The following is a 17,161-nucleotide window of genomic DNA, read 5'->3' as shown; positions in this document are numbered from 1 at the left end:
TAAGTGGATAATAGTCTCGTAAAAATCCTTGGGGTTTTAAGAAAATTATTTTATAATTTACGGCGGGTTAAATAATTATTTTTCTGCCCTCCGGCCGGAAAGTGGCAACTTTCGGGCCGCTGCCCCAAACGAAGTTGCGACTTTCCGACTTCGTCGAGCAGAAAAATAGTATACGCACCTTGGCCAGTAAAAAAGAAAGCCTCAGACCACATGTTTGTCAGCCTCGGCTTCGCCTCGGCCAACAATTACATGTGCTCTGAGACTTTTCTTATTTTACTGGCCTAGGTATGTAATATACTATTTATGGGTCATTTGCTTTATTGATATTGTAATTTTAATTATAAATATTTTTAAAAAAATTTTCAGTTATTAGATTTAATAAAAAATTAAAGCGATAAAGTAACTAATTAAAAAACGATTGGAAAGACATTAATAAATAATAATAACCATAATAGCCCACTTAAAAATAGATAGAACCAATTAAACAATTTATCGACGAGCAACGAATTGAAATAATCCTCCGTATACCGCGGTAATAAAGCTCGTCGGGTTAGACATCCGATATTCCACGTACGTAATAGCCGGACATGAGGCTCGGGATCCTTAAATTATTCACGTCCCCAGCTCGTTAGGACCAGATTGCAAGATCTACGTTTCAACCTCGAGCTTTCTATCTCCATCTCCATCTCCATCTCTATCCCATCCCTATCTCTCTCACACACTTGACTCGCAACCAGTTACAATGTCGTTCCCGCAGATAGGAACGCCCGGCTCGGATTTAGCTATTCGATATTCTCGAATTCCAAATCGATTCATCCCCAGCCATTGGCTTCCTCCCAGTCCCACCCCCGCCGCCAAATCCATCAAATCTATTTCCTCGAAAGCTTCGGCATAAATAGACTCGACAATCAAAACTTAAGACGGTTTAATTTTAACTCACATGAAAATTACATATGAGATTACTCAGTAATTTCAATGCTTCACGTTTAATTCCAAATCGATTTTAAATATTTAAAATAAAGTTTTTTCAAAGTTAAATAGTCTAGAGGTAAATTTTAGTTGGTCAATATTTATTTAATGCATCCGGTTTATTCGGTTTATTTCAAAATACAAATTGTACTCTATATTTATTTAGTGTATTTACTCTTCGATCAGTTCGTTTATTATATTTTACGAAAAAAAATATTTTTTCTGAAGCGGTAATTGAAAAATGATCAAAGATTGCCGGAGGGTCAGTTAAAACAACTGACCAAGCTGGTAAATGAGTTAAGACCGAGCTTGAGGGTAGGAAAAGCAAATTTCTCGCCTCAATTACAACTTTGAGGGTGTTTTCCAGCAACCCTACGTCCCTAAGTCTAACGACTCTATTTTTTTGTGGTTCTCGCATCAGTACAGCCGTTAGTGGTGGGGATAAATAAAAATAATGAGTAAACAAGGACAGCTTAAGTTGAAAAAGAAAAAACAAAAAGCTCAAGGATAATAAGTATTGGGTCTCTTACTTTGTTTTGCCTGAGATGATACAGGGGAGAGAATCTCAAGTCTCGCGTGGCCATAAACTTTGATGTACGAATTCGCAGTTAAGACACACTAGTGGGTGTTGGATGGCTGAATGGTTGAATGGTTGGTATCTGCCAGTCGACATCGCCGAGAAATTCGCATTAGAAACTAAAGCTCCAGGGAAACGAGAAGTTACGGTCTACCTTTTATGTGCTGCTCGTACGCAGAATGCTCGCTACTTGTCTTGGGTATCATGACGGATGTCTGCTCGTTTATATCGCAATATAACTGCTCTATATTTTTTTTTAAATCCTAGTTTTATTATGAATTATTGTTAACGATCTCTGCTGCACATTAACTTTCATTTATTCCCTCATATCAATTTTTTAGTTTATTTTTGGTTTGTAAATTAATTTATAGAAGAGATCGCGGCACGACGGGAAGTCTAGAGTAATTAATTCTTGTGGTTTTTGAGTCAATGCGATTTGTTTTTTAATTAAAATTAAATTAATGATAATAATTTAAAATAAAAATTGACTATAATTTAAATAATATTTAAAGTTTAAACAAAATCTCGGCCAATTAAATCCGTGTATTTTTTAAAGCCGCCGTCAGTGTGTACCTCGGCTCCGTTGGTCCCTAATCGAGCAGCCTCGCGCATAATATTTAATTTTTAATCCGACAGTATTCAAATGCACTCTCCTCTCTTCCTCATCGCTGCTCTCATTCTTACTACCAAAAGCTCGCGCCTAATGGGAATACAATTTATACTCTGGCCACGGCTTATTTTACATTTATGCTAAATATCCCACGTGCTTATTTATATTTTTTTCCTATCGCATTTTAACATTTTTTACTTTTTACTCATACTACATTTTTTTCATCATAACGAACTAAATTTATCTTTAATTATTTAGTATTTTTAAATTTTAAATTAAAAAACTTTACACAAAAAAAAAAAAAATAATTCATTCAAATAAAAAATTAATCATTAGAATAAATTTTTTATCTTTACGGAAATAAATAAAAGAGTATTTTAAAAATACTCTAGTCGAATATAAATAATTTAGATTGCAAACAATGGAGTTGAATAAACATAAACATTAGTGATATAATTATCATGAGTAATCCGGTGCAAAAGCAATCTCGTTTGATTTCTCGAAACGCCACGGTCAGTACGCTCGGTTAAGACAGACAAATGTGTTCTGGTCAGTCGAGGCCGTCCCGCCGCAGCAACACCATCACTACTCGACTAGTGTACTACCAGCCGTAGCAATGGGACGAGAGAGATTTACAAGTTTAGTTAGCAGCGATCACACCCACGGGAGTAGTACGTGATAGCTCGTTTCTGCTCTTCCTTCGTCCACACAAACATCTCACTCACATCTCCCAATACGGTCTTACAATTTGCATCTTTTGTATCAATCGAAACTTTTAAATCTACAGTATTTATTTAACGAACTATACATTTATCATTTTAATACTTCGACCCAAGAAAATTTAATGTTTTAGAAAAATCATCTGTATTAGAACACTTGTAAGCTCATTCTTTTCGTCTTTTATTCAAATGAACGCAAAAAAATTTTTAATAATTTTAACGATTATTTTAAAGTTCAAAATTAATTTTTACAAACTGCAAGTTTTCATTTAAAAAAATTTTTTTTTAATTTTTATAATTAAGAAGTAAATAGAAAAATAAAATGATAAATATTAAGTTGCTGTCAAAATTTATTTTTTTTTCATTTTCGGATAAAATCAGATTTCAAATCAATAATTTTTTTTTCATATTTTTCTGTTTGAAAAATTTGTTTAAATAAATAATTTATAAAAATACCAAAATACGATTTTGAAAAATTTCTGGTAAAAGTAAAAATAAAAAAAAAAATTCAGATATCCCATTTTGCCCAGTTTCCTTTATATATATATAATACGCTACATTATAACTAAACGACACAGAAAAATCTCGAGACGTCGACTAACTGTTACAGATAACACCGGCGTAACACGTCATTTTTTTCAGGCTGTCGCTTATGAATGACCATACGCGGATAAGCCGGACGTAAATATATTGCTTTTAGGACTATACTATGTCCAAAGTGTCCCTAGAGCATTCGTTTGAATTATTTTATATCCAGCTATTTTTTATTATCAGAATCCAAAAAGCTCAAACACACACTCATACACTCACTCCCTCTTCCCTTCCCTCACTCAGTCATTCACTCATGGGATCACAAAGTTGTCTGACAAGCTTTGTTAAGCGCAGCTATTCACGTACATCCATGCATTAGTATATTTATAGATCGTACATGAACGTATAAAATGTAAGTGTAGAAATAGGTGTCTCGAATCGGGCCATTTGCTGGGCAAAACCGCGTCGCATAATGGGAAAATTTGCGTAAACGGTGGGATCATTAAACGCCCCTTGTACAGGCTCATGCATACATACATTCCTACATCTATTTATATGAGACACATACACAGAAAGGGCTTCGGAGGAACAGAAGAGGGACAGAAGAGGGTCAAGTGCTCTAGTAGTGAGTCAGCCAACAGACGGAGTGAGAAGACTTGGATACAATGTGGGAGCTATAACTCGCGGTAATACCAACCTAACTGTGCACCCATGATTATAACGCTGCCAATTAGTCAAGCTGGCTTACGATGCGTCTACCCTCAGGATATTGTCCTTTACTGTCTACTAATACACACATCTACACGCCAACTCAACTATAGACAGACACAAATTCAAACTTTGCTGTTTAATTTTAAAACTCCCCGTCAGTTCACTGGTTCACTTGCTGACGAGTTTGATCAGTCAGTTTGATAATTAATGTGACGGTCGATGAATCGGCGGATATTGTTATCGTTTGGTAAAATAATGAGTTTTATGTGACAATTTAATAAAACAATTTGTTGGGCGCACACGTGCAGGCCGCAAACAGAACCCAGGTTTCGCGAGACAGTGGAAATGTAGATAGGAGTTCTTGAGAGGCATAAGTTTTGTAATTATTTAACTAAATTGCGAGCCAGCATGTGCCGTTTCACGGGATGCTTAGCGAACAACAAAAAATAATAATTTTGAATTAAATTAATGGTGGTTATTAATTATCTTTATTACTTGTCTTGAAACATTTGTTAAGTGCTATTTAACTTGTGGGATATAAGTTTCTGGGAGAAATTAAATTATTATTCCATTTGTTAACTGTTTTGTTGTTTTTCGGAGTTGATAGATGGAGTTTTACATTTTGAAGTTCAATAAATTATAAAAATTGTGACAATTCAATAATTCATATTTTAAAAATTTTTTTGTTCTGTCTTGTTACGAATTTAGTTTTTTCTACTTCTAGATAATACTCTATTATTTTTTTTGACATAACCCCCAATTGAAATTTCAAAAGTTTGCTCCAAATTCTATAACTTCATTGTCAAAAAGATCGTGAATTTGTCTTTACTTATAGAAGTTATAAAATGAGTCCATCTTATCCCTGATTGACGTGAAAATAAAAACGTGAATTTCAATAATTGAAAAAATTTTCCCGAGGCAAAAAACAAATTATAGTTTTGTGTTCAAAAGCCTCAATTACTTTGATGTTTTATTTGCCGCCCAGAAAGTTACTCTACTTTAATACTCAAAATCCTCCATGAGAACTATGAGGTCTAAATTTGAATTATAACTAAGACCTCAAAATCTTCAACGAATGAAAAGTTATACTTCGGACTTTGAAGAAGTTTAGATAGAAAAGGGAGGGGAGAGAATACGTCGAATAAGATTTTTGAGGTTCAAATGCAGATAAAATTATTCCTGTATGTTTTGAGTTTTTTGAGGCTCTAATCCAGATTATGTTATTCAAGTTTAGTCCTCAAAGTGGTAAAATTGGTCGCAACTACTCTTCTGCGGACTAACCTAAGATAACTTTCTATACTGTTGTCAATCTTCAAATTCTAAATTGATCCTCAAAAACTTCATTGAGAACTTTGAGACTTAAATCCGAATTTTTTTTTTGACTCAGTTTCTTTTTCAAATTCGTATTTCTTTTATTTAATAAAGAATAATAATAATAGTGAACGTTGGTGCATAAAATATTTTTTTTGTTATTATAACGGAAAAAGTTTTATCGAAGGTATGATTGATCTGGTACGAGGTTATAACGAATTACGCTGTAAAAAGCTGACGGTGACAAACCCCCACGGAAACTCAACCCCTTTCCAATCCTTATATTCCCATTTCTCTGTAGCGAGACTGTATACTGGCAGTGTATGTGAATGAGAATGTGTATTTAGTTGATTTTACAGTAGCCGGGGGCGTCAAAACCAACGATACACATGGCTCAGATGTTTAATTAATTTAACGTCCCCGCGTAAATGAAACGCAAAAACATAATACGATCTGACGTCCACCGTGAGGGCATGTGGGGCCAGGGGCCAGGGAGGCTTGAAAAAGCTTCCGTCATGCAGATTTATATTTTTATTTTTATTTTCAATCTATTTATTTATTTATTTTTTAATTTTTAATTTTATCCTTCCATTATGTCTCTTCCCATTCTTCGTTTTATTTATTATTATTTTTTTTTCTTCTGCCGTCGACTGAATTTTATTTCTTCTCGACTTGCATCCGTTTTGATTTAGCCCGTGGATTATATCGTGCTCGAGAATTTAACAGAGCAAGTAAAATAAATAAATAAAAGCTCTCTAAGAGGATAAATGGACCGTAAAAAACTACTCTGTTAATTTTCAATATTTTTCTTTATATATGTTTAAAACAATTTTTTTTATACCCAATTTCTCTTCATCTATCTTTGGCTCAGTCTTTTTTTTTCATGACCCGAAGCTATGTCAATCGGGCAATCGAGTTAGCATCAGCCACCAATTTCCCCCAATCTTCTCTGGCTCTTGCAGAGCAGTTAGCGTCTCTGTTTGCATTTTTAATTCCTACAGTCGAGTAAAAACCAAGAGCGCAAATAAGCTTACCAAAAAAAGAAGATAACGAAGGATGAAAGAGAGCAAGAGATAAAGCCAAATAAAGAGAGAAAGAGAGCTGTTCGTTTCCGTTTTTTCTTCCGTCACAGCCAATCCTCTCTCCCGCGTAAACATTTTTTTTATTCCATTTTAGTTATTTATATTTTTGTTTAAACCCCTAAGACTGGAATCCGCTTGGCATCCGGGATTTTTCTCCAACAACCGGAAATTAATCGGCCGAGCGATAAACACGGAGATATAAAATGACATTTTGGATTCACCTCGTTACCATGCTCTCTCGTGCGTAACTAAACAAACAGTCTGACGACGATTACCATCGGTTAGTTATTTCAAAACCCGTGATATATATATACATATATATCTATATATCAAACGACATGGACCGGGACTGTGTTTGCCCACGACCTGGACCATTATCTAATACAAGAAATTATACGCTATAGGTTATTCTGATTGTAACTCGATGAATGAAATCGATGATGCCTTTCGTCATTTGAATCACTGGATTCTGTTGTATAAATCAACATTAACATGCTCACGATTATATATTTCCATCCTCAACGCTCGTTTTCAAAGTACAAATATATATCTATATATATTTATATAGACGTTATATATATGGTATAGCTTTAAAATGCCTCAATTGCACACTCACGTAATGTGAAATCGCTCGCAAGCCGCTTTATTAGTTTGTCCGAGCGATAAATCAAACCGTAGATCAATTTTGCTTTGCCACCATTTCTCCTCCTGTTGGTTCAATATCCCAGATTATAAATTCGTGATTTCGTGGCCAATTCACTACAAACTATGAATTTATATCTATTAAACTAAACTCGTCTCGTTCAGAAATCAATTACAGCCCTAATAATTATCTCTAATTATTTTTTTTTACTTTTGAAAAACTCATAAATTATTGATTCGGTTGAACTAAAAATAATTATCAAGTAGAAAATTTTAATTAAAATGAATAAATTTGATTATAAATAAAAAATTTCTAAAATTGATTGATTTTTTTCTATAAAAATTGAGGTGATTACGGTGACAAATACGGAGTAGTAGTAGAGAGAGAAGGAACAGCGTCAGATGTAGATGGTTGGCGTTTAGTTATAGAGACACACTCACAAGGGAGGAAATCGAGAGAGTACGAAGGGATGCATTTGGATTTGAAGGGTGGAACGGGGTTGGTCGAGCAATTAGCGAGCCGTCAGTGGCACAGTGGCTAGGCGGTAGGCTTCTGCGATGTAGAACCAAGGCTACGTTATATACAGTGTAGATGGTAGATGGTATGAGCTCGATTACGACTACAAGAGTATGTTGTGTAGTATACAGACTACTGACTACAGACTACTGAGTGTAGAGTACAGAGGGGAAGCACAAGTACAACCACTCGGGCTAACGCACCGTTGAGACTCTCGCTCAGCTGACCCGAGGGTGAAACTCACCCCTAATTAGAATACCCATCTAAACTTCAAGTTGTATTGGTTCGGTGATCAGGCACTTTATACAAGGCCTCTATAAATTAATCTGTATCTATATATACATATTTAGATCCAAATTTTATCTTAAATTTGTTTCTTAATTATAATTTTTATTTTCTTCGGTTATTTTATCTTGTGATCCAAATTTATAAATAATATTTACATTTACCCATACGAAAAATATATATATCCGGGCAAATTTGCATATTTATTTATTAATTTTATCGACCCTGAGACTTATGTCCCCTAAGGGCCGCAAAACATATAAAAATATACGTCTCATATATGCAGATTTGCCCGGATATATATTTTTTTCGTATGGGTATGTAAGGAAGAGGGAGAAAATACACCCCTTGGGGTAAACTGGGCCACTTGAAATTTTTTTTTATTGGGTCAATTTTGCCCACACTGTGATTTTTTTTCAATTATTAGGTGACGGGCTCATTTCGCTCTCCATTTTTTATAATAAAAAAAAAAAAAAAAAAAAAAAAGTAAACTAATAAAATAAAAAAATGCAAAAAATTTTTCTAGCCAGCAACAACAATGAAATTGTTAAAATAGTAACCGGATATCGGCAAACGAAACAAGGGGCTGAAATACAATCTATGAAGGATAATTAGTGATTGAGGTACATGCACACATACTCAGTGGGAATAGGATGCGGGGATGAATGCAATTATAATTTTAATTTCAAAGGTATTTAATAAAGGGAACGGATGCATCGTGCGTTGTAGGCTTCACATATCCCCAACAACGCTCTTGCATCCGTCGCGCTTGAGCCCTCTCGTGCTGTGCGAGTGTTATATCCAAACCCTAAGCGGACTAATTAGTAATTACGGCTTGACAGCCGACCATTTCAGCTCGCTTTGGCTCGCGAACGAGCCGGCCCTCGGCAACCTATTGCACTCTCAGTCTCTGCGCCCTAACCCGCTCTGCTATTGCCCAGCAGAACCCAACCCAACCCAACCCAATCCAACTGAGCCTCCTTCTACCCGTCTCCCGATCCTTCTCTCTCGCTCCCTCTATCTCCCGTACCCAGACTTTAAGCTCTCTCGCTCATATTCCTCTCGATATGACATTAATGTGAATACGTCAAACATTAAATGCCCCTGCTGCATCTGAGTAGTCTTTGTTTTAATTGTATTCATCGTCATCACCGTGCGCATATCCACATTATTATTGTTGTCGCTGTTATAATACTACTTGTGTACACCAGCAACATTATCGCAAATTTTACCGATGCAATTGACTGACATTTTAGTATAATACTCAACACACATGGACACACACTCCCACAACAACTGCATTCAAGCATCAGAATCAATATAATAATAGCAGTATGAGCTTAAAGCCATCAATAATTAAATTAACCAGTCCAACTAGCTTTTTTTTAATTTTTAAAATCCACTTATTCGCTTTATCTCTTTACGAACACATTCATATATTCGTTATTTTATTTATCTATCTGTCTGTTTATTTTTATTTATTCTATCAATACGTTTCATATTTCACTCAATTTCCGAACACACTCTATCAGATTTAATTACACCAACATCTACATCTACTTTTACCCCGTGGAATTCAGTTATTAAATCAAATAATAAAGAATAGCAATCGGTATTTAGTTTCAATTTATTTTTTAATAGCCGGCGAGCAGAAATTAGTGAATTGTTGCGGGAAAAAATCCCAATTGAGGGACAAAATAAAAAAAAAGGCGGAATTGAATTTTCACGGATGGAATGTCCAGCTTGTAGTTAAGCTTTCAACATGCCCGCATCAAAGGTTGGTTGGAAATCAGTATGTGCTGTCGAAGAGTACAGAGTACAGAGTACAGAGGAGTTTAGTGGAATCTCGTGGGACGTGTGTATGTGGGAGAGAAAGGAGACAAATGGAGAGGGAGCGAAACCGCGTCCCTTTATTCTCTAATTGGTATCGCATCGGGGACCGCAGTTAACAAAAATCCTAGAGCTGGAGAGGAAAACTTTGAGAATATTGTGTGGGTGATAGTAGGGGGAGGAAGTGGAGGGTGTAGACCGCGAGTCGGTAAGCAATGATTGATGCTACGCCACGTGGTTTTGAGCTCTGGGCTCTGGGCTCTAGGCCCTGGGCTCGATTCTGGACTTTGGGATGTGGGGTATAGGAAGTCGACTGTTTTTTGGTGAAAGGGTGACAAGGGTGGAGGCGAAAGGGACAGAATGAGTGAAACGTAAATGAGAGGGGTGTTGCAGGACGTAGATGCTTGATGAGAGAATGGGAAAATTTAATTAACGTAAATGCCGGCCGCCACGGCCGGTGCTACTACACGGTGTGTGGCGATCGCTCATATGCAACCCCTCGCGTCCTCGGGGTTGTTTTCTCGCTTACACTCACTGAGGCTAAACGTTGACCGAACGCTTGGGTTATTAAACACTCGGCCACGCAACATATCCACCACCAGGATATAAGTGCTCAGATCAAGGGGTTACTCTGATTTCTAGAATGATTGATTCAAGTGTCTGTCCTTGTAATTATTTATCTTTTTCATCATTTATTATTTTTTTTTTCAAGTACTGAAGCAAACACTGTAAAAAATCACCGGGGTAAGTCCAAGCGGTGTAGGTGTTAAAATTGGTGGTGTTAAATTTCAACACCGAAAGCGGTGTGAAAATAACGCCGCCGCCGGTGTAAATATTCTGTACCGGTGTTAAAAAAAATTCTCCGGTGTTAAAATAACACCGCTGCTGGTGTAAATATTCTAGACCGGTGTTAAAATAACGCCGCCGCTGGTGTAGATATTCTTTACCGGTGTTAAAATATTTTACTTTGTGAATATTCGTACTTACTCGATTACTATATTTGTTAATAAATAATATTCGTTATTAATTTTCATAAAGAACTGACAGTTTTTGTGTTTTATAATCTTTAAAGTTAATAATCCAAGCGGACGCAGTTTACCCCGCTTTTACACCGGTATTACTCCACTTTTACACCGGTTACCCCGCTTTTACACCGATATTATTCCGTTTTTACACCGGTTACCCCGCTTTTACACCAATTTTAATCCGCTTTTACACCGGTTACCCCGAATTAACACCGGTATTTTTAACACCGGTGAATTACTCCTCTTACACCGGTGTAATTTTATTTTAACACCGGGCGGAGTTAAAATGAGTCCATTTTTAACACCGCTCTTTTTACAGTGTATAGTTCACCGCAGTACTGGCATTTGAAATTTATTCCAACAAATAATAAAAGAAAAATCAACAATCGATGGAAAATAAACAAACCAATACTTGACTTATTTTTCTTGTACCCTTTTATTTACTCAGTTGTTTACTTTCTTATCGAATCCTCAGTGATATATTTTACCTCACTAAATTTATATTTTATTTCAACTCTTAGTATTGTTTTGCTTTTCATTCTTTCACGATTCTCTTCTCTTATTCGACACTCCTCTCATGGCATACCAATCTCGTAATCGACTTTACGAAACAATTCTATAATCCCTTAAACTTAATTAGGGACCGAACTGAAGGCGAGGCGGAACTCGAGTTAACTCAAGCTACAAACAAGAACAATATCTTATCCTCATGGCCAACAGAACTTTGTTAGTCTCTCTAGACTATAGTCTGGCCCGAGGGAGACGTCGGAACGAGCAGACAAAAAATATACAAGGATGCGAAAAAAAAAAGAATTAAAAAAAAAACAAAAAAGACCAAGTTAAGTGGAGACATCACGAGCCTCTGGCCAATGTAATCGCTCGTAAAAATTTAATAAACGATCAAAGTGGACACGATACGACAAACGGATATTATGACAAAATTTCAATTTTCGATCCTCAGTATTTTTTATACTGAATTTATTTTTATTTCAAGTGAAAGAGATAAATAAATATTTTTCTTATAAATTTTATTCATCGGAGATACCAGCTCAGCACACATGTATGTAAATACGCATGTGTGTAGACACTGCTGCATAAAGACACGTGTTTGCATGTGTGTGTTGGGCTTTATATATTAAATCAACCGAAAATAGGATGTCAATATGTCGACCCTCCAGGCGTTTACCTAGTCTTCACTCATATCAAGGAATTCCACTGTACATATATAAGGAAAGTAAACTTCGATGTTATGGAGCATAGAATATTCATAACACGAAAATAATTTTGAACCATCATCTCTTTGCTATGAACTTTATTCAACTGTGAATATTAATAACTTTCAGTGAAATTTTTTATTCATTAAAAGAAAATAGTTTAATTAAAATTCGGGCATTGTTAGGTAAATTTTTTTAACTTCCCATTATGACAATTGAAAATTTTCGAAAAAAGGGAACTTATTGGTTTCGGTCTAATTTTAAAATTCGAGTTTTCATCAGATCTTGACCCCAATGGATGCCTTAATTTTGGTCGGGATCGTCGTCTAAGAAATTCTATAGAAAATCGTTCAAAAATCTAGACTCAGCTTGAAAATAGCAGAAAGTTTTAGGGTTTTCTCGCAGGGTCAACCGTTTTTCAAATTTTTGTTTTTATTCCGAATGAGTCCAAATGAATTTTGTGAAATTTTTTATTAATGCACTGAGAATAAAATAATAATTATGCATAATTATTTTATTAAAATTACAATAAAACTAAATCACGAATTAAATACAATAAAAAGTACGATAGACGTCATAATATAAAATAAAACGAAGAAATGAAAACAGAGAATAAAAAACGATAACAATCGTAATTTTCATCACGACAAAGTTCCGTCCGATCAGCTCTCGAGCTTATCATCTCGTTGTGTGCCACGTAAGGGAAAGTAACCTCGTGAAGGAAACACATTGATAATGTCCCCGAGGGATAAGGAATCGCGGACTTGCGTCCATTTTCTACTTCCACATTCACTAGTCTCACCACCTTCTCTACTTCTCTCTTCTTCTTTAACTTCTCCCTTCTTCTATTCAGCTTATCTCATTTATTACCCAGCCGGTCTTTCTTCGAGGTAAATCGTCTCGTTCATCGGTTATTTTACAACCTCGAGATACGAAAAATAATGTCTTTGTTTTCACAACGCAAGGAATAGCTAGAGAAAATAATAATAATAAAATAATAAAAATATTCGTGACAGTCGAAGACAAAAGATAAGATGTTTTCTGATTTTCTCAAATGTCTTACAATTTTCTTCACCACCATCACCCCTTTAATCGCAACAGACCATCAACATCAACATCAGTAGCTCAAGTACTGAGACCACTATCAACGACCACCAGAAACTACCAGACTTGGTAATTGAATTCGCATGGTTTGTACACATCGAGGCGAGAAACTACGGAGATAAAAATCATGAGTCACGAGGGAATAAAGAGCGTGTATACCTGAGTCTCGTTTATAAGTATCAACAACCACTTCTATCTCAGTTAGAAGGTGTTAGATAACGTGAGGGCATAAATGCTTGCTAGATAACACTTTTGTTTCTTGCAATTTGTCCCTTGATAATTTTAAATGTTGTTATTATTTGAAATTTTATATGTTGAGAAGTATTAATTTATGAAAATTGAAAAAATAAATAAAATTTTGTAACACGGTGTCCATGGTGCGAAACATTCCGTATTTCCGAGATCCGGACCTCGAGAAAATCATTTCTTTTCAACGATTTTTGAGTTTCTTCCGCGAGAGTGCGACATGGAAAACAATAAATGTTCATATTGTTGACACTTGTACCTAAAACAAACATAGTTATGGGCTACCTTCGATTTCAACAGTCACACAGTCCATGATCCGAAACGTTCCGTATCTCTGAGATCCGGACCTCGAGAAAATCATTTCTTTTCTACGATTTTTGAGTTTCTTCCGCAAGAATGCGACATATGAAACAATGAATGTTCATATTGTTGACACTTGTACCTAAAACAAACATAGTTATGGGCTACCTTCGATTTCAACAGTCACACCGTGTCCATGGTCCGATACGTTCCGTATCTCTGAGATACGGCCCTCGAGAAAATTATTTTGTTCTCGACATATTGAATGTAACGTTTTCGAGCTCTTGGAGCTTGAAAACAACGGGAAGTTTTGGAGTTGGACCGCAGGATCAACCGAATTTCAGATTTTTTTACTCAGGTTAGGGACAAACAATTTTAGTATAGCCACTTGTTTTAAGTATATGTATTTATGTATTCTCGTAATTTTATTATTACTTATAAACGACGACATTATGACATTTAAACTAAAAATTTTACTATGAGTTTACGATTGAATTCCCAATATTAAAATTTCCCACGCACATAAAATTTTCCAGTATAGAAATTACCAATAGTTAAAATTGTCCAAAGTTAAAATAATCTAAAATCAAAATTACCCACCATAAATATTCTACAAAAGCAAAATTTCCAACGATATATGTTTAATTACCACTAAATAAATATATTATATTAAGTTATAACATATTTGAGCAAAATAGCCAAGCGTCATTAAGATAAAACTCGCTTACGAACATGATAAAATAACAGTATCAAACTCAGTGACTATAAATTCACCTAGTTTCGATTTATTTCTTGTATTCTCCAATAAATTTTTGATAAACTATTATTTTATTTTATTTTTTTTTAAATTTTATTTCTAAGAAAAAAAAATGAATTACTTTTCTTTATCCAGTGTTACGATCTGGATATTTATAATTATTGTAAAATTAAATATGTTATCAGTAACATCAAAATTAGCTTCAATTCAGAAAAGTGATCCAATAATTTGGCGGGAATATGGAAAGCGAGGTATAACTTTACACTTTTTAAAGATTAAATTTAATAAATTTCTCGAGAATTTCTCGTCAGATATATTTAGTTACCATATTGTAATAATCTAAAATATATATACACAAATTTCTCAGCCAACTACGCGAAGTTTAATAACATATATGCAATATCCATTAACGAAGAACTACTGCGTGGAGATAGATACAGTTCTGGTCGATGTGATAATATTAATCCATGGAATCGTCAATGGGCTGCATATCATTTAAGTTATCCAAATACTTGTAGAGGATCAATTCAGTCCTGTTGGCTCAAAGCCGTAAGTCAAAATTTATAATCACAACATTATAACGAGCTACAAAAAAAAAAAAAGTATACTAACTCCTTGAGAATTGATCAGAAAACCAAAAAGCGGAAGGCAATCGAAGAAAGACTGGCTAACACAAAAACTACAATGTATGCAACTTACAACTTTCATATGTATCAATATCTCCGAGATATTAAACATCAAGAACAGATAATTTTGGATCATACTGGTAACGATTGCTACTGTCTTTGCGAACGTCATTATAATTATAAAAATAATCCGCGTGGTGATTTACTTGATTCCATTTGTTATGATCCAGTTTCAGTTGATGACGGATAGTGAGTTTTGTTATTTAATTATAGACTAGAAAATTATCTTTTTTAAAAAGTTTTTCTACCCGGGTCAAAAAAATAACAAGATTTTGACTTTTCTGACTTATTTCACTTAATTAACTTGATTTTTGACTGTTATAATTCTTTTGACTTAAATTTGACTTTTTGAACTTAAAAATTTGAGTCAACTAAGTCGAATTCAAGATAATGTGACTTCAATTTGACTTGATTAGCGTACATGGGTACTAAGTTAGACAACTTAGTCAAAAACAAGTCAAAACTGAATAAGTTTTCGTATCTGAAAATATGAAAACACATTTGGTTTTGACTTAGTTGCATTATTAAGTATCCATTTACGCTAATTAAGTCAAATTAAAGTCACGTTATCTTGAATTTGAGTTAGTTGACTAAAATTTCTAAGTTAAAAAAGTCATATTCAAGTCAAAAGAACTATAACAGTCAAAAATCAAGTTGATTGAATCAAAAGCAAGTCAAATAAGACAGAAAAGTCAAAATCAAGTTATTTTTTTGACCCGGGTAATGCAAGGGAGTAGATGTTATGAATAAATGAATCTTTTAGTGTTGCAACTGGCGCGAGATTTAAAAGGCACGACAACGTAATGTACCTTGAACTTCGACAAGGTATATTATCAGAAGGACGAATTGATCCTGATACTTTAATGTGGAAAATTTCTGATAGATGTAATTTAACAAAGAAAGTGGTTTATAATTTTCGTAACGATGGCACCTATGATGGACTTGAAATCATATTGGAAGATATGATTTTGCCCGAAAATGCAGTTGTTACAGGTCGTCATATATTTATATATCAGTTTTTATAAGAAATATTGCTTGTAACAAAAATTTTCATGAACTATATTATTTAAAATATTAAACAGGCGTTACGTTGGGCCAATCATTGCACGGACGTTATATTAATGACAGTGGATATTTCGATAATGATAAAAGTGAAGTTGTAAAAAAAAGTCAATGCCGCGGGAGGTAATTATCGTACTTACTTATAAATCATTTCAAATTTAACTTGATATAAATTCCGTGTGTTATAGCCGGTGCTGTAAGTATTTTATCAACTGATTTAATATTTTGTTTTAGTACCACTGATTTGGTGCATGGTCATTCAGATCTCCTGCCGTCTACGTCTTTGATAGGAATTAATAATGAGCTTAGTAAATCATGCGAACATAAAATAGTATTTGGTGGCACTGCTGCGAAGTCAAATAATGTACAACACGTTGTTCCGTATGTTGATTTACAGGAGATCGTTACCGATCAAAATTCACCTGAGCCTCTTCGCGGAATTGGTTGGTATTATCGCAGTCATCCTGGCTATGGAGGATACTTGGCTCTTAAGATTTTCAAATAATTGTAAATTTCGGCGAATAAAAAAATTAATGTCTTCTCTTAATAACAGTAAAATAAATAAATTTAAATAAACTGAAAATAATAGACTTTTTTTTCTGTCAAAAATTTATTTCAATGGTTTTGAATAATTGTATATTAGTTATAATTATATGTCTTTGGAAAGCTTACAATAAGTCATCTTTATAAAAAATAATCAATTTTTAAAACGGTACTATGTAAAAACCGTAACTTTTTTGAGCTGTTATCCGTGGAAAATTACAACATAAAGAAATATATGTCCGTCTGCTGACACGTAAAAAATATCGTGCATTATTTTTATAGTTATTACTTAAAAGCAAATTTTAATGCCTTTTCAAGAAATAAAAATTCGTATTCATCCAAACTATCGTAATTCCGTTCGTACAAATAATCTTACTGGTAAAAAATTCATAAATTTTATCAAAAAAATTTTGTCGATACGTTAAATGGGAAAAAAATAA

The 17,161-nt window shown here is 34.3% G+C and overlaps 2 protein-coding genes across 5 annotated transcripts in view; one reads left to right on the top strand and one right to left on the bottom strand.

The window, feature by feature from the left end:
• The window catches only part of LOC130672745 (LIM domain only protein 3-like), a 117,332-nt gene that overhangs the window by 44,713 nt on the left and 55,458 nt on the right, over positions 1–17,161 (bottom strand). The gene's annotated exons all lie outside the window — the stretch shown is intronic.
• On the top strand, positions 14,601–16,694 carry LOC130672743 (uncharacterized). The gene is made up of 6 exons (XM_057477457.1): positions 14,601–14,681; positions 14,798–14,979; positions 15,061–15,305; positions 15,880–16,109; positions 16,199–16,301; positions 16,413–16,694. The coding sequence occupies exons 1-6, from the start codon at positions 14,606–14,608 to the stop codon at positions 16,681–16,683; spliced, it is 1,107 nt and encodes a 368-aa protein (XP_057333440.1). The 5' UTR covers positions 14,601–14,605; the 3' UTR covers positions 16,684–16,694.

Source organism: Microplitis mediator, chromosome 8 (assembly GCF_029852145.1).
Source record: "Microplitis mediator isolate UGA2020A chromosome 8, iyMicMedi2.1, whole genome shotgun sequence".
Lineage (NCBI taxonomy): Eukaryota > Metazoa > Arthropoda > Insecta > Hymenoptera > Braconidae > Microplitis > Microplitis mediator.
The sequence above is the reverse complement of the archived record's forward strand: the minus strand, read 5'-3'. Positions and strand labels throughout refer to the sequence as shown.

Coding starts and splice junctions, on each gene's coding strand:
- LOC130672743 (XM_057477457.1), top strand. CDS start 14,606: ATGTTATCAGTAACATCAAAATTAGCTTCAATTCAGAAAAGTGATCCA. Junction 14,980..15,060: donor AGTCCTGTTGGCTCAAAGCC/GTAAGTCAAAAT, acceptor AGAATTGATCAG/AAAACCAAAAAGCGGAAGGC. Junction 15,306..15,879: donor GTTTCAGTTGATGACGGATA/GTGAGTTTTGTT, acceptor TGAATCTTTTAG/TGTTGCAACTGGCGCGAGAT.